Source organism: Pinus tabuliformis, chromosome 1_2, assembly GCF_031772625.1.
Source record: "Pinus tabuliformis cultivar Carrire ecotype Pingquan chromosome 1_2, CPIR1, whole genome shotgun sequence".
NCBI lineage: Eukaryota > Viridiplantae > Streptophyta > Pinopsida > Pinales > Pinaceae > Pinus > Pinus tabuliformis.
In genome coordinates this window covers 428277733-428300463 of record NC_142298.1, presented here as the reverse complement: position 1 = coordinate 428300463, position 22731 = coordinate 428277733, and the positions used below count along the sequence as shown (strand labels likewise).

Genomic DNA, 22731 nt, shown 5'->3' with positions numbered 1-22731 from the left:
CATTTCTACTAGAGTGTTATGAATATCACATCAATCATACATTGAAATCTTATTGAACTTCCAAAAATATGAAAAACACATATACAAAAAAAGTTGATTTTAATATTTGTAGGAAAATAAATATAACATAAATATTAATTTGGTAGTTGGTTGCATTAGAGTATATGCCAAGGTAGATTTTAGGGGCTAAAGTTCACCTATGGGTCATTTCCCTCTCCAAAAGAAATTCACTAATTTCCAATTTTCTAAAACGATTTACCCAAATTCTCCTCGCTTTCCACTATTGGATCTAACTCCTTTTGGGTTTTAAAAAAAAGGAGGACATGGGGTGGGCTTTGATCCACTTATGTGTGCACGGGTTGTGAAAATATTATGGTCTTTCTAGGTGGAACTGCATGTTCGACCACTTCCTGAAGTATGCCCTCATGGCTCTAGGGAAGCCCTCATACGAATTGAACCTTGCCTAATGGTGAAAAACTCCTCGCTTTCTACCATTGGATCCAACTCATTTAGGAATATTGAGAGAAAGACTTACTAAATAAAATTGTCAATTTTTTATATAAACTACATGAAAATCCTTATAAATTTAAAATATTTTAATGAATAAATTGTGAAAAATTTTATAGATTGAAATTTTAAAATTATTAAGATTCACCAAAGTTTCTATATATATAATTTTTGTAAGCTTGGCATGACTACATCTTCATTATGTCAAATATATCACCCCAATCAGGGCAGGGAATTGAATTGGTGACTTCACATCAAAGAGTGCCTTAACAAAGCACCCGATCACCATCTATCCAAGACCTTGTGGACCAAATTTTCTATATTTTAAAATAACATGTATCCTTAAAATTTTGTAGTGCTTATGCATATTAGAGAAAAACATGTTTAGCAATAATAATTTTTAAATGATTATTTTTTGTTTTTAGAGAATTTTGTTATTTTAGGTCTCATTGTTTATTGTTTTGAAAATGCTTTAGTTTTTGTATAACTTGATTTAAAAAAAAAAAAATTAATTGATTTTTATAATGTAGATTTAAAAAACAATTCAACATTCTTTTTATTATATCCATCATAGTTTGTAAAAGTTTTCTTCCTCTCTTTAAGTTATAACACCACTTCAAATGAATTGAGAACTAACATTTTTTCATTGTCATTTGCATCCTTCATAATTTTCATCTTTCAAAAAATTCTTTTATGTTTTTATGGTTAATAAATACACCATATTCAACCATTGTAAAATGAAATCTTTTGAACATGTGATTATTGTTACTCAACACATCTATAATAAAATAAACAAAAAAAACTTCATATTGATAACATCTTGATTCATCGAATTATTCACTTAAACATTAAAAAAAAATGCTATTCTCAACTCAAATTTCTAACGATTTTTAGAATTTCTCTTTGCTTTTGCATTATACACCAGCATTATTATATATTAAAATTTAAAAGAAACTGCACTGTACTCTTAATAAGATGCACTTCCCTAACCTTTGTTGCTATAAGTTTTTTCATATTCCTCTATCAACCATCTTCTATTAATTTATGCCTTGCATAATCTATTATACACCAATTGTGAAATGTATTTTATAAACTAAGAATTTTGGACACGCCTTTTTAAGTTTGATAGTACGTACAATATAATAACAAGCATAGGTGCATTTTTTGCTAATGCAAGAGTCGGACCTTCCCATTCATTTAATCAAAAAATATAGTACATAGAGTTACAACACATCCCACAAGGTCGAAGACAAAGGAAAAGAATAAAAGCTTAACTTTTCCTCGTGCACTACCAACAAACTTAACAATTCGAAAGAAGAAAAATCAAAGAGTTTAGACTAGGAGTTGAAAAGGGGTATCAATGCCCGCTCTCACGACCTGCGAGTCAACTTTTCGGGTTCGACAGAACGGTCCAAAAAAGTACTTGAGCGCCGCATGCCTGAACACCCGGGCCCACAAACCTGCACGGGAGATCTGGACCGTAGAAACCTCAAGAGCCAGTCGACGGAGTATAATGATTTTGGACCGGCCAACATGCGCGGAAGATAACTTGCGATGAGGGCGGTTTTCCCTCCGACCCCACCGCCACGTGGAGCTCAATGATTGAGATCGCTGCCAAATGGGGAAAACCACTTCCTGCTTGTTGTGGCCCCGAAAACCACCTCCGTGCCATAGATCTTCTCGGACCATCCAGACCGTCGGATGGCATAGAAAAACAGACGATTGTGATTTATGTCGCGCATCAAAAAGGCGCCGAACTTTAAGGTGCGATGAAGGTGGTTATCGAAACCGTCCCACCACCACGTGTCACTCTTTGCATGGTGTTGTGGCCCATAATCCGAAACCACTTTCTGATGGAAAGCGATGCGATCTCAGGAATACCGCTCCTCCTACTGAAAGTTCGCCCGACCTTGGGAATTAGGAAGTGGAAGCCCCCAACTCCATTGCCGACGATTATTTGCTACAACATTACCTTGGAATGGGGAAAACTTGTGCCAAACACTGATGATTATAGAAGAAGATATAAACCCTCCGCCATTATTCACCAGGGCCATTCTATTACCTGTTTGCTCCAAAAGAACTAAACCTGCCATGCTCTTCAGACTATTCCGGCCGGGAGAACTGAAACGGCTGCTGAAAGAACAATTCTCCCACCACTTCCAATCTAACTCAGGACCCATACCCGAAGGCGGAACAGAGGAGACACAAAGGATTGTCTCAAACCCGTCCGCGAACCGATGGCACCCAAAGGGAAAATCACGAGGCCGAGGAAACATTGGTTGGGGACACTTCACCTCTGCCAGAAACCCTCCCACTACTACGGACCATCTGACTGTCCTCTGCCGCTTGCTTATAGCAAAGAACCTTTAAACGGTTTTGGGGCAGATCCTGCCACTTCTTTACCATCCTACAATCTTCATTGTTCACCCCTTGGTTGGCTAGAATGTCCGCTAGCTTATTTGCATTTCTGCGCACATGATTGAAACTAACAGATCCCAGACCTTGAAGGTGGGCTTGAATCCTTTGATAGACTTGGATAAGTCTCCAATGATTTGAGACTTTCTCCGGTTTGGATCCACAACTGATTCTTTTTACAGAGTTGATGGTGATTTCTAAGTCTGCCTCTATAATAACATTTGAGCTATGATTTTTAATCAGAATCTCAAGGCCCTGCTCCATCGCCATTAGTTCTGCCATGTTATTGGTGGCTTTACCTAAATGGCTGTGGAAGATTAATATGATTCTTCCCTCTTCATTCCTTAAAACTCCTCCAGACCCAGCTGATCCTGGGTTACCTTTGGAGGCTCCATCAATATTGAATTTCAGGTAGTTTTTCGGAGGAGGCTGCCAACAATCTTTCTCTGTATTCATTGTCATTTTCTTTTTTCCCAGCCCTTGCGGAATGATGTTGTGCAATCCCAGTAGTCTGAGTGTTCTCAGCTCCATTACTGAGGGTGGACTCTCTGGGATATTGCTCACTGTGGTGCTGACTGTTTCCCTTATCTGCTTTAGAATCAGGTCATAGAGCTTCTGAGGGTTGGTTTTTTCTTCCTTAAAGATTCTCTTATTTCTTTCTTTCCAGACATTCCAGATAATGAATCCTGGTGTTAAAGCCCATGCTTGATTAAGCACCTCATTCTCCGAAAATCTCCTCCTCCAATTAACTAGGGTATTTATGATACTCTCTCTGTCCCTGTCTGATTGTTGGAAAATGTTAGAAAAGGAATTCCACAACCAGGTGGTGTAAGAGCAGTAGTTGAGGATGTGCTCCATGGTTTCCTCATGCTCTTCACAAAGTTGACATTTAGAAGGCCCCAAGACGCCCCTTTTTCTAATATGGTCCCAAGTCAAAATTTTCTTATGGTACACCAGCCACATAAAGAGCTTGATTTTCATCCAACCTTGGTGAGACCAGAGTTGTCTCCAAGATTTGTCTAGCACACAGGACTCCAGTCCCAGGAGAATATACTTTTCCTCTTTGAGATTGAAGGTTCCTTTGTTGTTGTTGCCCCATCTCAATTGATCCTGCCCCTCTGTGACCATGATCATCCTCTGTTTTAAAATACTTCTCAGTGCTTCTATTTTAGTTGCTAAGAGGTTGTTGTTTCTGCAATCAATGTTACTCCAGTTTCTCCACTTGTCCTGGCCCTGAGGGAAGTTCTGGAAATCTTTAACTTTGATCAGTCCTTGGGAATCTGTTTCTTGTTTGAGACTTATGAAGTCCTCCTTTAACAGTACTGGTTCTTGTTGCCATTTGTCCTCCCAAAAGAGTGCTTGCTTCCCATCTTTGATTTCCCAGAAACTGTGTCGTTGCACAATATTTCTATTTTCCCAAGCCTTATTCCAGATGGGAGAGAACCTGATATTCCCCGACATTCTGATGAGATTATTAGTGTGCCAAGAGCGGGCATATTTTTCTTTCCAGACCCTTGCCCAAAGGGCTTTTGTCACTTGCACCCATCGCCACCAAAGCTTGGCTCCTAGAACTTTGTTTAGAATCTCCTGATCACCTAAGCCTAGACCCCCATGGCTTTTGGGTTTGCATATTTTTTCCCATGAAACTAGGGCCCATTTCTTCCTCGTTTCCTCCCTGCCCCACAAAAAATCTCTTTGAATATTTCTGATTTTTTCTAAGACTCCTTTGGGGGCTGGAAGGGTAGATAATACGAAAACCGGGATGGATTGAAGAATTGCCTTTGTCAGAACCAATCTTCCCACCAAGTTCAAGGTTCTGAAGGTCCATTTTTTAACTTTATCCTGCAACTTAATTAGCACAGGTTCCCAAATGTTTTTAAGCATTGGTTTGTCTGTGAGAGGTACTCCCAAATATTTTGAGGGGAGGGAGTCCCTTTGGAAGCCGAGGATTCTTGAGATGTTCCTTTGAATAGCAATGTTAGTATTAAAGAAGAATATTTTTGACTTTGTGAGATTAACTTCCATACCTGAAGCCTTTGCAAAAGCATTGAGGATTTGCTTGTAGGCAGCCGCTTCTTTGACTGTGGGAATTCCTTGCAACATGGTATCATCTACAAATTGTTGGTGAGTAAGAGTCTGTCCATTCTCCAAAACTTGAAGACCCTTTATTTTGCCCCTGTTTTTAGCCTGCTTGATAGCCCTGCCCAATCCTTCCATCATGAGGATGAAGAGAAAGGGAGAGAGCGGGTCTCCCTGTCTTAGGCCTCTTGAGGGAAAGAAGATATCTGAGGGAGAGCCATTAACCAAGATAGAAAAGCTGGAAGTAGTTACCAGAGCCATTACCCATCTTATCCAGTTGTGATCAAACCCAAAGGCTATGAGTATCTTCTTGATATACCCCCAATTGACCTTATCATACGCTTTAGCAATATCCAGTTGCATGATCATCCCTGCCTGCCTTTTGCTTTTGAGAGAGTGAAACACTTCATGAGCTTGCATAATGTTATCTAAAATTTGCCGACCCTCCACATAACCAAATTTCTCCTTAGACACTAGATTAGGGAGGAGGGGTTTGAGTCTGTTGGCCACTACTTTGGATATAATCTTGTAAACGACATTGCATAAAGCTATGGGTCTATACTTATCTACTATTTGAGCCGAGTCCTGTTTGGGAATCAGGGCGATGAAGGAGGTATTGAGGGCTTTCAGGATAGTTTTGTTAACCCTGGAATCCTCCACCACATTTAAAATATCCCGTTTGACAATATCCCAACAAGCTTTGAAAAAATCCACATTAAAACCATCTGGGCCTGGTGCTTTGCCATTCTACATATCTTTGAGAACTTCGCTAACCTCCTCTTCCGAAACTGGTTTGTTTAGATTGAAATTGTCCTCTCTAGACACCAGCTTAGGGATATATCTTGTAATTTCCTTTATGGAATCTTCCCTGTCTGGAATGTTTTCTCGTGCAATGTCTTGAAAATGCTGAACCAACACTTTTTCAATTTCCTTATGAGTGTTCTGCATGTCTCCCTTTTTATCCCTTATCGCCGAGATTCTGTTGAAATCCCTGTTGGCCATGGTGGATCTATGAAAAAAGCTCGTGTTGCGCTCTCCTTCTTTGAGCCATTGCACTCTGGATTTTTGTCTCCAGAATATTTCTTCTTGTTTACATAGGTTTTCCCACTCATGGTGCAATTTTTCAGACTATTCATTTATGTCATAGTTAAAGCCTTCTTGGATCAGCTTTTGGTTGATTATCTGAATTTTACTTTCCACAACTTTCTTATTCACAAAAATGTTTCCAAATTCCTTCCTATTCCAGTCTTTGAGTTTGCTCTTAATATGCTTTAGTCTTTTGTGAAGGACGAACATTTTAGATCCTTGGATCTGTAAGTCCTCACTCCACCAATTTTTGATATTACTCTAGGAATGTCCGGGTGGCGCGAGCCAAATGTTTTCGAATCTAAAGGGTCTGTTCCTTGGAGAAACCAAACCCTTAATCTCCAATTGTATCGGCCAGTGATCCGAGCCACCAAAGGGAAGAATTCTTGCTGTAATTTCATTATTTGTAAGCATAAGGTCTTCTGATACTAAGAACCTATCTAACTTGGAGGCCACCTGGGCTTCCCCTCCTCTCTTGTTGTTCCAAGTAAAAAGGCCATTCTCTGAGTCTGAGTCAACCAATTTCAAGTTCTCTGTGAACGCCTGAAATGCTGATGAATCTTTGTTTAGCACTCTGGTTCCACCCTTCTTTTCCGAGAGAGATTTTATCATATTAAAATCACCTCCCAAGATCCAGGGGATGCCATTTTGTCTGTTCCTGAGATCAATGAGGGAATCTAGCAATCTGAGTTTATCCTCTACTCTTTGGGGACCATAAACATTAGTGACTAGGAAGGTTTCAGCCACCCCTTCTGGTTGGATGACTACTGACAAGTAGTTTCTGGATGCCTCTGCATCCAAAACTTTAACTTTTTGAGGGTTCCATAGAGTTAGAACGTCCCCCGCTGAGTTATTTACTTTAACTTCTAAAAACTCAAAACTTTGAAGCCATTTACTGTGGATTGCTTTTATTTTCTGAATGGAGCTCTTTGTTTCCTGAATGAAGATTATATCCGGCTTATCTTGTTTCATTCTAAAACTTAGCATTCTTTGCTTTCTTTTACTACCCAAACCTCTTATATTCCAAGATGTAAACTTCATAATTATATATTTGTGAAGGAGTAACTAGTGAGGTCTTTCATCTTACCTGAATCTATCATCAACTTACCACACTCCATTAAAAGCTCCTTTTGCTTCTTTCTTCCTCGTTTCTTACCTGTACTTCTGGTTGCTAAACCTGGATTAGCTTTCATTGTTTTCACCCCTCTGCATTCCTACTTGTCGTTGTTTCTTCCTCTAACTGCCCTTGTTTCTTGGGTTTTCCACAGAAACAGCTGTTGTATTCTATTGCATTCATCTGGAGGTAATGAATATATTCTCATCCTAGTTCCCTATTGTAGAAATCCTTCCAGATCTAGGTTTTCTTTATCTAGTATTTCCTGCAGTTCATGATCTTCCAGATCTGTTTCACTCTAGGTCATTTACTGGTCCCTTACTAGCTCTGCTTCACTCATTAGGGTTTCTTTCTCCTTCTCCTTAGGGTCTTTCTCCATAGACTGGTTTTCGCAAGGCATGTCTTCCATCTCAGCCAGCGCTTGGAATTTATTTTGACTGGCCTTTTGTCCCTCTTTATGTTGTTGCTTTGGTTCTCTTTTGTTTCCTTTTCCTCTGCTTAAAACTTTTTGAAAGTTTTTAGTGTCCTTCTTTGCTTTTAGTTTTCTTTTGTCTTCTTCTTTACTGAGAGGGCAGTCTCTGATCAAGTGTCCATGTTCGTGGCATTTACGACATCTGAACGGAATATGCTCATAATCCACCGTTTGCACCCATTCCTCATCAAAGACTTCCAAGATGACTTCGTCCGGAAGAGCTCCTGAAAGGTCCATTTCCACACAAATCCTTGCATAGGAAGTGTATTTACCCCTTCTGGTGGCTTCCGAGGCTTTGATAAAACGTCCTAGTTTGTTTCCTATAGCCACAAGTGATTCATTTTGCCAATAATCCAGGGGAAGCGAAAAAAGCCTTACCCAAACCAGAACTGAGGTGAAGGTCTCCCTTTCTAGAACAAAGTTCATCACCCAAGGCCGCATATAGAGGCTTGCTACTGCAAAAAAGTAGGGCCCACCTTCGAATATTCTATCCTTGTCTTAAATGTTTGTAAACACAACCGTGAAGAAACCCTTGGACGCAAGGTGAAGCTTAATGCTACCCTTAGGTTTATAGTGATATTTAATCCAGGTTTGCAAAGCTTTCTCAGTGGGCCAGACTCCCATGAATTTGCATATGATGGCATACGTTTCCATATGCTCCCCGTGTTCCTACAGGGCCAGATTATTTAAAACTACTCTTGGAGTGATGTTCGCTCTGGGCCTACACGGTCCCTTTTGATTGACATCCTCTTTCTTTCCTCCCTGGTTTTTGTCTTCTTCCTCCTTGTCCTTATCCTTTGACTCTGCCCCCTCTGTCTCATTTTCCTTATTTTTGTTTTCTTCTTCCCCTATGCCTCTACCATTACTCAGATGGGTCTTCTCTCTGCCGGCCACAACGTTTTTGTAGGAGAGAGTGGAGCTCCCTCCTCTGCGGGCCGCCATTCTGGGTCACAGACTGCATGTCTCAGAGCTCTGCTCGAAATTCCGTCTCTCGCACTCCTCCTGTGCAATCCCTATCATGTTGTTACCAACAAACATAGGTGCATTATTACTATACAATAAACACTTTTTTTTTTCAAACAAACATCGCCAAAATGGTTCCCTCAATACAACTTTTCACAAGTGTGTTATCTCTGTAACTTATTCGGTCGCTAAAGTCAACAATTTAAAAAAAAAGTCAATGTTAAATGATACATTTAACATAATGTCAATGTTAGAACATATGGATGGTTGTTACTGTACATTGCGCATCATGAACAACAAAAGCATTTTTTTTCAAATAGTAATAATATTTGGGATGCGATGCAATGGTTGGTCTCAATCTAACATATACTCAAATCACCAGATATAAAGAAAAAAAAGTTAATAACTAATAATTTCTCCATAAGGTGCAAGAGACGTGGAAAGGATTGTTAAATTGAAAATAAAATAAAATTGGTTTCTATAATCAAGCAAATGATAATTGATATATTAAATTAGAATACAATTTTTGATTTCTTCGTTTTGTATACCATTAAATATATGAGTTATCTGTGATGCTTTGAATTATAATCTATGTTTTTAAACATGGAAAATGAGTCAATAACACTTCAGGCAAGCATCATGGAAAGGGTTAAAACATTTTTTGAACATGAAGATTCAATCTGAATTTTCGCAAGTGAATCCTGAAAAAATAGCATTTCTTGGCTTTGACATGAGAGTAGAAATGCATCTAAGGCTTGGAAAAGAGTTAGAGATGCATCTTAAACAAACAAAAGAATGATAATTTTTTGGTTTCCAAACAAAACCCAAAAGAGCGTTGAAGATTGCATCTCGAAACTATGTGCTGAAAATTACATTTTAAAGATTACAGTTTATAACATGTAAAAAAAAGTTTTAAAGCAAGTATGCTAACCTAAAATGATTAGCTCTCAAGGTATTCTTAAAAAAATGCCAATTTTAGCAAGGCATTAGGTAGCCAAAAAGTGGAATAATTAGCCTTGTAACCCACAGGTTTGCATAAACTTCTTAAAAACGTATATAAAAGCAAGCAAAAGTTTAAGGACTTATGCTTTAGTAATCTTTGTACAAACCTTCAAAGCAAGTTTCAAAATTACACAATGACTAAATTTAGCCCAATTGAATCTTCCCATACACATTGATTTTAATCGTTCACTGTCCAATAGGCATGCTAATCATTGAATGGGAGATGGGTTATTTTTCCTATCACGTGTTCGTTGGTATCAACTCTTGGAAATAGCACGTTATTCAATTAAAGTTTGTTGAAACATCATCTTACAAATATTTTCATGCAAATTTTGCATTACTTCATTGCCCTTTTGTCATGAAAACTCTTGTGCAAACTAATTTTGGATATTCAAAATGCTGAAGGGATAACATAGAAATTTTGATTTCAATTTCACTATCCTACACATAGTTTGCAAAAATGAGTTTTCTTTTCATCTTATTTTTTTCATAAAATCCAACATGCAATCACTTACCTTTGATGTCTCAATCAAAGCATAGTTTGTACTTCACAATCCCTCTTTTCAAAAAAAATAAAAAATTAGTAAATCATCCTTCAAGCAAGCATATAGAGCTAGATATTACCATCTCAAAGAAGCAAATGGTGGCTGAAATTTTGTTTTTCCATACAATCAAATGAAGGATGTAATATTACACAAAAACATGCATAAAGAGACAGCCGGAAATGTAATTTGAGGCTTGAAAAAGGGTTGTAATTTTAAATTCAAGTGAGCTGGAATTACCTTCTCAAGTTTGAAAAAAACAAGGGATTATAAATTGCATTCCCACATCAAGGCAAAATAGACAGGTAAATGCATTCTCAATCTTGCAAATATGGCCTGAACTTTTCATTAATAAACAACCTAATGAAAAATAAAAATGTAGTCTTTAGCAGGTGTAAAATTACATCCATGGATTTATAGAAGAGGGTTGAAAATGCACTTTTAAGCAAAGCTAAAATCTATTTTCTTGAGCTTGGAGAAGAAGGACGAAAATGCAATCTAAAGCAAGATGCAGGAGAGATGAAAATGAATCTAAAAACATGAATGAAGTAGGGTTAAATTTTTCGTTTCTGAGCAGACCCAAAAAACCAACAAAAATCACCTTGTTGAAGCTTAGAGAAGAGAGCTGAAAATGCAATCTAAATATGCAAATAGGGCAGCAAACAATGAAGATTGAAAATATTTCTTCTTGGTTTTTGAAGAAAGAAAAAAACTAACCAGACCAAAAATGGAAGAGTGTAAATGAAAAATATTGTACAAAACCAAAGAATCTCACCTCCCAGGAAAATAAACTGTGAACACCAAACCCAATGGCAAAAGAATCAAGTGCCCAGCTGAAAATTAAGGTTAAAGAGAGGAGTTCGAAATTCTAGTTATTTAAGTGATCCACACATTACCCTAAAGAGGCTCAAAGAGCCATCATAATATGATAGAAATTTTTCTATGACCGCCCATGAATTTGGGACCCTCGACAACTTGTGAATGAACCAATGCACAAGGTGTCCTTGTATGAGGCTGTAGAATTTACTCTATTACACAAAATGCATTACTTGCAACCCTAAAATCCTTAATATAAATCTTGTTTCCAAGTTAACCCATTGGACCACGTCTAATGCATGAAGCTTTGAAATTGTACATGATGTTTCAAATCGCTACATACCCAAATACAAAGAAAAATGCCAACCATCTACTTGTTAGCTGCCATATGGTACTTCTCCTTGCTTGAATTAAACTTGTTATTCATTCGATTGCAATCAGAGTTATCTGACAATGGACTACTTAACATTGGAGAGTGGAAAACAATAGAGGTACCCAAATACAAAGAAAAATGCCAACCATCTACTTGCTAGCTGCCAAATAGTACTTCTCCTTGCTTGAATTAAACTTGTTATTCATCCGATTTGAGTCAGAGTTATCTGACAATGGACTACTTAACATTGGAGAGTGGAAAACAATAGAGGGAGACCATCCTTCACTCAAAGCATACTCGTCCTCTGATGAAACTAACATAAAAGAGGAACTGGAATCTACTCTATGAAATGATCTTCCTGGGAAGAGATGGTCAACAAAGCTACATTTTTGTTCTAGTTTTTTTGGGTCATTTGCAACTTCATAGTGTGGCTTAAAAAGGATGTTCAACTCCAAAAAAGACTTTCTACTAAAAAAGATAAACTTTTACGCTCTTTGGAGCATTCACAATCTGAGTCCAAACAATAACGATTTTTGGAATTTCTGTAGACTTTTCCCTACAATGTGATAAGCACATGCATTGATTTCTATTCTTGCTTTTGCCTGAATTGTTCAGTGTTTGGTGAATAATGGTCAAACATTTGGCAGCAAGACCATTGTTCTCTGACCTTAAAACATTTTCTGCATTTAAAAGCACAATTTATTGAAACTTGGGAAAATCCATACCCCAAAAAGTAAATGTCCGTTGGATATGATATATGCAACCATTCATCCAAATTCAAGCCATTGCAGGGGACTTTACTTGCCAGATTCCATGTCCCCACAAATACTATGCTTCACAAACACACAATTGCCTACTTAGTTCATTAAAGAAGTTCATCTCTGATATGAACAACCACTGAATCCTTGTGTCGAACCCTGATGAACGGAAGTACGAAGGTGTTGCATCGCCACGTTGGCTTGGGCACCCGAATGAGCGGTTCTGGTTGGCGAGTAACAACTGCTTTGCTTCACTCCAAATCATACGCGACATATATCGCACCTTGCTATACATAACAAGGCACTACAAAATCAACAGTGTAAACCGCACATTTAATAAAACCCTGCTATGCGTAACAAGGTGTTGCAAAATCGACAATGATATGCGTCACAAGGCACTTCAAAATCAGTAGTAGACCACAGAAATTTTGATGAGGTTTATCAAAATAAAATTGTGCTGGTTTTTCCCTATGATCCGCTTGAAGACGGGTATCGCAGATGCAGATGTCAGACGTAGACAAAAAGGTAGATGAAAATGTGAGGTGAACAAATTGAAAATGAACACCTATCGAAGTAAATATTAATTTCCAAAAAAAAACAACTCATTGTCCAATAATAAATAGAATAAACATCCAATTCTAAAATTTGCAACAACATAAAATATAAGAGAAGCAACAAAAAAATCAGGCTTTGCAACATTAAATGTAAGCCTTGAATCATTCCATTTTCTTGAAAATGTACTAGGAATAAAATAAAAGACATATATGATTATTTTTTTTAATTAATTGTGGGTAAATTTGATATGAATAGAATGGAGTTACATATTTTGAATTTGTCTATAAATTTGTATGTGACTTAATTCTCCCTTGCAAATTCAACTCTTTAGAAACCGCACATTTAGTAAAACCCTGATATGCGTAACAAGGTGTTGCAAAATCGACAATTATATGCGTCACAAGGCACTGCAAATTCACTAGTAGACCGGGGAAATTTTGATGAGGTTTATTAGAATAAACTCCTGTTGGTTTTTCCCTACAATGCGATTGAAGACAGATGTCACACGTAGACAAAAAGGCTAGATGAAAATGTGAGGGGAACAAATTAAAAAGGAACACCTATCGACGTAAATATTAATTTCCAAAAAAAACGACTCATTTTCAAATAATAAATAAAATAAACATCCAATCCTAAAACTTGCAGGAACATAAAATATAAGAGAAAAAACAAGAAAATTAGGCTTTGCAACATTAAATTTAAGTCTTAAACCATTCTATTTTCTTGAAAATGTACTAGGATATATATATATATATATATATATATATATATATATTTTTTTTTTTTTAATTAATTGTGGGTAAATTTGATATGAATAGAATGGAGTTATATATTTTGAATTTGTCTATAAATTTGTATGTGACTTACAATGCTCCCTTGCAAATTCAATTCTTTAGAAAACTCTCCACTCCCAAGTATTTCCTAGTGAGTATTTATGAAAAAGAAGACATCCAACTTTGTTGCTATGCTTGCAATATACAATTTGTTTCCTAGTGAAAAGTTGTTAATAGATTATATTTTTGTAGATTACCATCTACTTATCAAAGATAACATGCATTAGAGCTAAATTTAGATGTCACCTTGGGGCATTAAAAACATCACTAAGTAATTGTATTTTTGGATTTTATGTATAATTAATGTAAATATATTGCTTAGTTCATATCCATTTCATAAAATTTTGATTACGTGTGTATTATTGGAAAGAAGAAAAATCAAGCTTCCAATAAATATATGGATTGATATTTGAACAGACTAAATACGTTGTTTTACAAATATCATTGATTTAAGGTTCAATATTTTCGCAATTAGGATTTTCATGACAATGAGCTATTTCCCATCTAAAAGAAGGTTGTTAGACAAGCATATCTCATAGAGTTAGCACACTAAGCATGGTTTAGTCAACCACTTATTTAATTCCCACTACTTCTTGAGTCACCAATTCAAAACATTTGCAATGTCATTGGTTCTTCACACGTTGGGGATGAAGATCATTATATAGAGGTGGGTATGAATAATTTCTTATGGAGTATCCATGTCGTCGAGGGAATGTTGTACACACCTTCCAGCGAGATAAGCTAGTGGACAATGCTCATATAGTCAATACTATATTCAAAACCCTAATATTTACTTTTGTCACCCCTATTTAGACATAGGTCAATGTCTACCCAACTAGAGGCAACAATGTTATTATTAAATTTGAAAGCAACGTATGGTATGCCAGACACTTGTTCGCCACACTTTTGAGGTAATAAACATTGAATCCCATATATTTTTAATGAATCTTGTCACACATTCAACAATGAAAAGGAAGTCGATGCCTACTTGATGATAATATCTAATTTTATTTCTTGCTAATTACAAATTACTTAAAGATAAGGTACTTCCAAGTGATAATCTCCTCCCTAAAAATTGCAAAGAGGCAAAGCAACTACTTAAAAAAAGGGTATTGAGTATTGTTGGCACATGGACAGGGAATGATCCAGGGTTCATGAGTTTTCAAACAAAACCTCAAAGGATATCGGCATTGTCAACATCTACAAGCAAACGAGGTCCCACCCGAGGTATGCAATGGGATTGTAGAACCTATGTAGGTTATGCAAGGAGATAGGGATTAGGAGGCAATTTTAGTTCACAAAATCCCAATCAAAGTTATTGCAACTATCATATATCCCAAATAACACCATTATTTAGACATATAACTCCAACCTTTATTGTGCACAAAACATTGTTCAGGGACTATACATATGGTACTAAGTTGCACCTAACACACAGTTATATTGGAAACTCCTTCTCAAACCGTCATCCAAAGCATATGCATTATATTATTTTGACAGGAATAAGTACAAAACGTAGCTCATTCTTTATACACTTGTATGATTACCTTATATAGTAAATATGATGATTACATCAACATGAACCGTAACTTAAATCAAATATGAATCCTATTCATGACATTCGCCATTAGAGCACAACATTATACATAAAAAACATATATGTGAGGCAAAAAACTCCTGATGAGCTCATATACCTATATTACTCAACAAAGAGACATACACAAGTACATGGGTCTGCCAACAGAACTCGGGAAGTAGACATTGAGTTTATACCTTTGGGAAACGCCATAAAATTCAGATCCATACAATGTTTACACAAGACATAATATCATAGCTTCACCATAATAATCCTCATTAGACCCAAAATGTACAAAATAGAACACAATATGCTAAAACAAAGTGTTCAAACATAATTGAACCAAAACTCAATAGAAAATTAGGAACTAGAATAGAATCGGGAACAAACTTCAGAACCCTTGATCAACAACAATCTTCCTTTTTATAACATAGGTCATCTAGATTCAGCTCATGGAATCTTTTGCCAACTCATATAGATGAGTTGTCCTCACTTGTGCCAACTTCAATCACTCGCCGCTCCATTCCTTGCTGAATTTTCCACCTTAGTCCATGTCTAACTACCTTACATTGCTGGAAAATACTTTGTCGGCTGAAGAATAAAATAGTTATTGCACAGTCTCTATCGCACATACCTATTGAGCCTTTGCGCGTATGTTGAGCACTAGTATGTTGAAAAAACAAACAAAAACACCCCTTTTCCAAAAAATTACAAAACACAATTTTATATATTTGAAAAAAATAATAACAAAATTAATTATTATTAAAACCCCAATGGGGGTGGAAAATCGTGATGATATCAACAAGGGGGGAGGGGATGTGACCCTCCCACACTTTAAAAAGACGATGCATGAAAAAGGCCATAGACAAGTAGCGTAGGACACCCAGAAGGTTTGAGAGATAAGTCATTGAGTTTATAGACTAGACAATGGTTTGTTTTTTACAACTGTTTTTTCTGGGGATGGGTGATTGGGAAGGTGGTAGGGAAAATGCTGAGTATGCACATGCTGCCAACCTGTGCATGCTCATTAGACAGGTCACTTCGAAGCAGAAGGCTAATGCAGGCTCCACCAGCAGAAGTTGACTCCCCATATAGTCGACTGTCACGTCTCTTTAATTCACATTGGTGAGTATATATATATATATAGATAGATAGATACATGAAAATACATTCGTTAAAAGAATCTGAAGAAATATATATGAAAAGAACATACGCAAAATATAAACAAGCCAGGAGCACAACTCGTGAACCTGAAGAAAAAGCCAAGGTGATGGCAGTTCAGGTTATTGGAACAAATGCATATGTTTCTTTTGACGATCTTGGACCATAGAAACCCGCAATCTCTTTATTTAATAATCATTTTCGGTGGAACACAAATCTTTTGACTTGTTTCAAGTACCTACTCGTGATAATGTTGTAGCAATTCAACAACTGAATTTGGACGTCCAGATTCAGATAAGCCACAGAATATCACCCTAGTCAACTCAGTCGACCTTGTATCTTTCAGACCTATGATAAAGTTTGAAAGGTTGAGACCTGACCGCAGAATTATTTGAAGGCTAAATTTTGGATTGCAAAATTAACTATTGAAGAGTGGATCCATTATCTGAGGCTCGGTTTAAAGTGCAAAAGCTTGGCCTAATCATAGAGACTCGGTCGCTACAAGCTCGAAACTATCTCCATTGCAAAGGACTGGAATTTCTCCTACCTGTTATAACACATAAACCTTGAATCAACCTGTCACCTATAACGAAGACAAATTGTCTTAGTTTGGTTTTTTCGTCAAGTGTTAAAAAGGCTACTTGTGAAACAGTTAGACAATATTTGTTGAAGTGTCCTTATTGAAGGACTATTGAAGGCTCAGACATATTGAAGCAGTCCTTATTAAAGCAACCTTTGTTGAAGTCATTATAGAAGAAGTCTTTGGAAGCAGATTGAGGGTTACTATCTGAAGCAGACTTGGAGCCATTTGAAGACCCCTTGAAGGTTGAAGTTTGGTGTGAAAATGTTATGAAACCAGCTCACAAAAAGATAGAAAATATAGATCAACACCTTAGAAATCATCCTCATCGAGGGGGAAACCTCCTTTACATTACACAAATGAACAATTCTTGGATGATACAAATGACTAAACCTCCTTTCTATATATAAGAGTTTAAGGGGTCACAATATAATCAAAGTCGACATAATAATAATAATATAAGGGCACAACAATAACAATAGAGGGCTTCTATGGGGCACACTAATAACAATATGGGGACAATAGGGGCACAATAATAACAATAAGGGCTACAATGACAATAGTAATAGGGGAATCACTAGTATTATAGGGATCTAACATGACCCTCTCTTTCAAAAAAGTGTTGTCCTCAACACTTGAGTAGTTCTAGATTCTTCTGTATAAAATTCTCATCCTCCCATGTGGAATCTTTAGCGGGTAAGTTCTTCCACTTGATGAGATATTTCGAAATTGATCGATTTCACAGTTGTCGAGTTCTTGTTTCTGTGATGCTTCAGATTCCAATATGATTTTTCCTTCATCTTCAAGCTCTGGAAATATTGTTTGAACTGGGAGCTTGTCACCTATAACCTTCTTTAAACATGAAACATGGAAAATTGGGTGCACTCTGGAAGCTGCAGGAAGCTCCAATTTGTATGCCATAGTACCAATCTTTTGCAACACCTTGTATACTTTGGTGATAATGTATTATCCTTCTTAGCTTGCTTGAGGGACATTTTTTTATATGGTTGTATCCTAGGAATACCCAGTCACCTACATCAACACTTCCTTCGCTGCGATGTTGATTTTCCTGTTGTTCCATTCTATTCTGCGCCAAAGTGAGATTATCCTTTAAGAGTTGGAGAATTTGTTGTTGATGCTCGATGTGATCTTCCACTACTTGAACCTTAGAATTTTCTCTTAAATATGATGTGATGGATCGTGGATGATATCCATAAAGTGCCATAAATGGGGTCATTTTTGCTGCAGTATGGAAGGAAGTGTTATACCACCATTGAGTGAGAGGCAACCATTTGACCCATTGTGTCTATTTATCAAAGACAAAGCAATGAAAATATCCTTCCAAACATTTATTTACTATCTCAGTTTTCCCATCATATTAAGGATGATAAGATGAGCTATGAGCTAACTAAGTACCAAGACAAGAAAATAATTATGTCCAAAAAATTCTAGTGAAAATGGGATCTCTGTCGCTTACAATAATCTTTGGATTTCCATATAGCTTTTGAATTATTTCCATAAATGCAGTAGAAACTATACTGGATTTAAATGGATGAGATAATGCACAAAAGTGTGCATACTTGGTAAGTCTGTCAACTACCACCATGATGACACTCTTTCCTTTGAACTTGGGTAAAGCTGTGATAAAATCCATTAAAACCTCCTCCCAACATTGGCTTGGAATGGATAAAGGTTGTAATATAATTGGGGTCTTAATTGTTTCAACTTTATTTTGTTGGAAAACCAAACATTCCACCAAAAACTTTTGAATATCCGATTTAAGGCCATTCCAAAAAAAACCCTTCTTAACCATGTGGTAAGTTTTTAAAAATCCTAAGGGAGAAGTGTGCAATTCCAGAAGAATCTTTTGTTTGAGTTGAGAATTCTTACATAAGTATAAGCGATCTTTGTACCATAACAAATCACTTTTCCAGCGATCTTCATCATTCTCCCATTCATCCCTTGCTTCGTTTATCCAATCTTGTTGGATAATAGAAATGGCGCAAAGCAATGCTTCCACATCCTCATCCTTCCTTAACAGTGCATCTGCCACAACATTTTGCTTCCCTTTTTGTATACGATTTCAAAATCATAACCCAACATCTTTTTGACCCATTTTTGTTGCTCTTCTGAAGATAATCTTTATTCTAAAAAGTATTTAAGACTATCATGATCCGTTTTTACCTTGAAGTGTCTTCCCATTAGGTAGGGTTGCCATTTCTTAAGTGCATGTAGTATTTCCAACATTTCCTTCTTATAAATAGCTTTATGTAAATACTTTTATTTGATTGGACGAATTTCAAAAGCAATGGGTCTTTCTTCTTGCATTAAAACAACATCAATTCCATTTCCTGAGGCATCACATTCCATAATAAAGGTTTTTGTGAAGTCTGGCTTAGCTAAGACGGTGCTTGGCACATTGCCTCTTTAAGATGTTCAAAGGCCTTTGTTGCTTCTAGAGTCCATGAAAATGCATCTTTATTCAATAATGTTGTTAGAGGTGTTGTTATTCTCCCATAATTCTTAACAAACTTGCGATAATACCTTGTGAACCTGAGAAATCCTCTTAGATGCTTTATGGATGTGGGGCTTTTCCATTTCTTAATGGCTTTAATTTTGCTAGGGTGTACCTTAACACCTTCATGAGATACAATATGACCCAAATATTCCACCTCTTATACTCCAAAGAAACATTTGGAGCTTTTTTCATATAATTGTTTCTGCTCCAATAGTTTAAGCACCTTGTCAACATGTTGAACATGGTGCTTCCAAGACTACTTGTAAATTAATATATCATCAAAAAATACTAACACAAATTTTCTAAAGAAGGGTTTGAAAATGGAATTCATCAAACCTTGAAATGTAGAAGGTGCATTGGTAAGGCCAAAAGGCATGACCAAAAATTCATAATGACCCTCATGAGTTCTAAATGTTGTTTTAGGAATGTCTTCAGTCTTCATTCTGATTTGATGATATCCCGAACGAAGAATCAACTTGGTGAAGTAAAATGATCCATGCAATTCATCCAATAATTCATCAATGATAGGAATGGGAAATTTATCTTTAATAGTAAGCTTGTTGAGCTCCCTATAATCTGAACACATGCACCATGATCCATCCTTCTTGTGCACCAATACTACTGGAGCAGAGAAAGAACTTTGACTAGGTTGAATTATACCAGCCTCTAGCATTTATGCAACCATACGTTCAATTTCACTTTTTTGGGCATAGGGATATATGTAAGGCCTGATGTTTGGAGGAACACTTCCTGGAATCAAATGAATAACATGATCATGATCACGAATAGGTGGGAGGCCTTTGGGAGTCTCAAATACCTTTGAATGATTGTCCAATACATTTTGGAGATCTGGAGAAATATATGATTTCAATGTGGGAACCTCTAGCGAACATAATTGTGCAATTACGCCTCATTGTTGTTTCTTTTGAAGCTTTTTCATTACATTAGAAATAATTATATTTCCTGGTTTCCCTATGATACCCCTTAATTAAACTTCCTTTCCTTCCGAACAAAATTTTATGAAAAGTTCTTGAAAATTAAAAGTTGTTGTACCCAAGGATTGTAGCCATTAGACTCCTAGTACAACATCAACACCACCCATTGGGATGGAAAGCATTGGGCTATTCAATACATATTCTCCAATGGATAGCTTGATATTATGGCACTTTCTAGAGCAATTTATGGTTCCTCCACTTGCAACCATCACTTGCACTCTAGTGTTGAATATAGGAAGAAATTCAATTCCTTGGCTATCTTACAATGAATAAAATTATGGGTACTGCTCATATCAATCAACATTATTGCCTTTTTCTTCTTGATATGTCCTTCTATCTTGATAGTTTGAGGAGTGGTAATTCCAGCCAATGCATTACAAGATATGGTCGGATTCATTTCTTCTTTCTATAGGGTTTGTTCCTGGTGTATATCCTCTTCTTTTGACGTTTCTTGTTCCTTTTCTTCATCCTCTTCACAATCTATGTAAAATAATTTCTTCTCGGCACACTTATGACCTTTAGTGTATTTGCTATCACAACTGTAACAAATCCCTTTTGCTCTTTTTTCTTCCAATTGTTGTGGTGTCAACCTTGTATGTTGTGGAAGTCTAGGGGCAACAACACTTCCATCTTTATAGTTGTGAGTGGTAGGCTTCTTGGTTGCCATAATATTTCTTTTCATTTTTCTTGCCAACCTGAATGCCTTCTCCAATGAATCAGGTTGCTAAAGGCGAACCTCATGTTGGATGTTATCCTTTAAAGTACCTATGAACACATCAATCCTATGATCCTCTGGAATATCTTTTACCCTTATATTCAATTTTTGGAAGTCCTCAATGTGATCCATCATTGAACCCTTTTGTTTGAGATTTATCAATTGGATAAAAAAGGTGTTGCTTTTTGTATCCTCATAATGTGCTATCATTTCTTTTGTAAAAATTGCCCAAGTGACAATTTTTTTATGAGAGCACAACTATCGATACCATATAAACTGATTTGGTTACAAATATAAAGTTGAAATGTGTACCTTTTGTGTGTTTTGTACATTATGGAAATCGAAATATTGCTCCATCTGTAGTATCCATGTTACGGGATCCTTTCCATCAAACTTCCTCATATCGATCTTTGGAACATGGTGGATCTTCAATCCAACATTAGAGTCTATGAAATCATGATTAACATTCATTTTTTTCTCATCATGAGTTTTCTTTACTACCCTTTCACCATTAATAAACATTTCTTGTAGCAACTTTGTTAAATCTGTCTTCAAATTTTCCATTTTCCCTTCCATCTTAGCTTCCACGTCATTCATCTTAGCTTTCATGTTTTTCTTTAAACCATCCATTTATCTTCCACGCCATCCATCTTAGCTTCCACACCTTTCTTTAAACTATCCATCTTAGCTTCTGTTGCTTTTTGTGAGATTGAATTTTGTTGCACTTGGTCTCATAATTTTGATATATCATGTTGCATTTCTTCCTCTTCTTCATGAGTCATGCTAGAGATTTCAAATTGCTTATTAGGTGTTTCCATTTTCTTTCTTCGAGATATCAATTAATGATAATTATGCTTCACTATGCCCTTTGAATTCCTTCAAACTAATTTTTCAAACCAAACTTATGCAAAATTTAAAAAAAACTACACACATTTTTTCACTTTGTAGGAGCTCGATATTGAATCTGATGTATCTCTGAAATTTTGAATCTCCAAGGTCTAAAATTGTGAACTGTGGTAGCCCTCTGAGTCCTCTTTCCAATGCCACCAGTCTGATCGAAATTGGATTCTCCAAGAAAGAGTTATGCCCAATCTCCCAAGATGACCTAATTATACACTTTTTCAGTAGAGCGAACTTGTACGAAGTGCCACGTGTCACTATTTCAACCTTCGGACCTGAAAATGATGCACAGAAACTACAGTCCATCCTCTTTCTGTAACTTCTTACGAAATTTCAATCTGATACTCAGAGAGAAAGTTATGATGATTTTTCCAAGGTCACCTGTTTGGGATGTAATTCGGGAGCCTGCAAAAATCCTAACTTCCTTAGATCATATCTCCGAAAATATAGCGAGACAAGATCTGAAATTTGGACCCGAGGATCATCGAGATTTCAGTTCAAATGGATTTTTTTTTAGCTTCTAAAACATCACAGAAACAAAGTTATAGCGAAAATTCCATGATGACCAGTTTGGAGCAGCGACACCCTAGAATCTAAAGCTTTGATACCAAATGTTATGAAACCAACTCACAAAAAGATAGAAAAGATAAATCAACGCCTTAGAAATCAATCTCTTCAAGGGGGAAACCTCCTTTACATTACACAAATGAACAATTCTTGGATGATACAAATGACTAAACCTCATTTCTATATATAGGAGTCTAAGGGGTC

The 22731-nt window shown here is 36.5% G+C and overlaps 1 protein-coding gene across 1 annotated transcript; it reads right to left on the bottom strand.

Annotated features, from left to right (window-relative positions):
- Nucleotides 1–2763: 2763 nt before the first annotated feature.
- Nucleotides 2764–3780, bottom strand: LOC149206184 (uncharacterized). Its single transcript, XM_089397622.1, has one exon. The coding sequence runs from the start codon at nucleotides 3778–3780 to the stop codon at nucleotides 2764–2766; it is 1017 nt and encodes a 338-aa protein (XP_089253748.1).
- Between the last annotated feature and the right edge of the window lie 18951 nt (nucleotides 3781–22731).

Coding starts and splice junctions, on each gene's coding strand:
- LOC149206184 (XM_089397622.1), bottom strand. CDS start 3,780: ATGGAGCACATCCTCAACTACTGCTCTTACACCACCTGGTTGTGGAAT.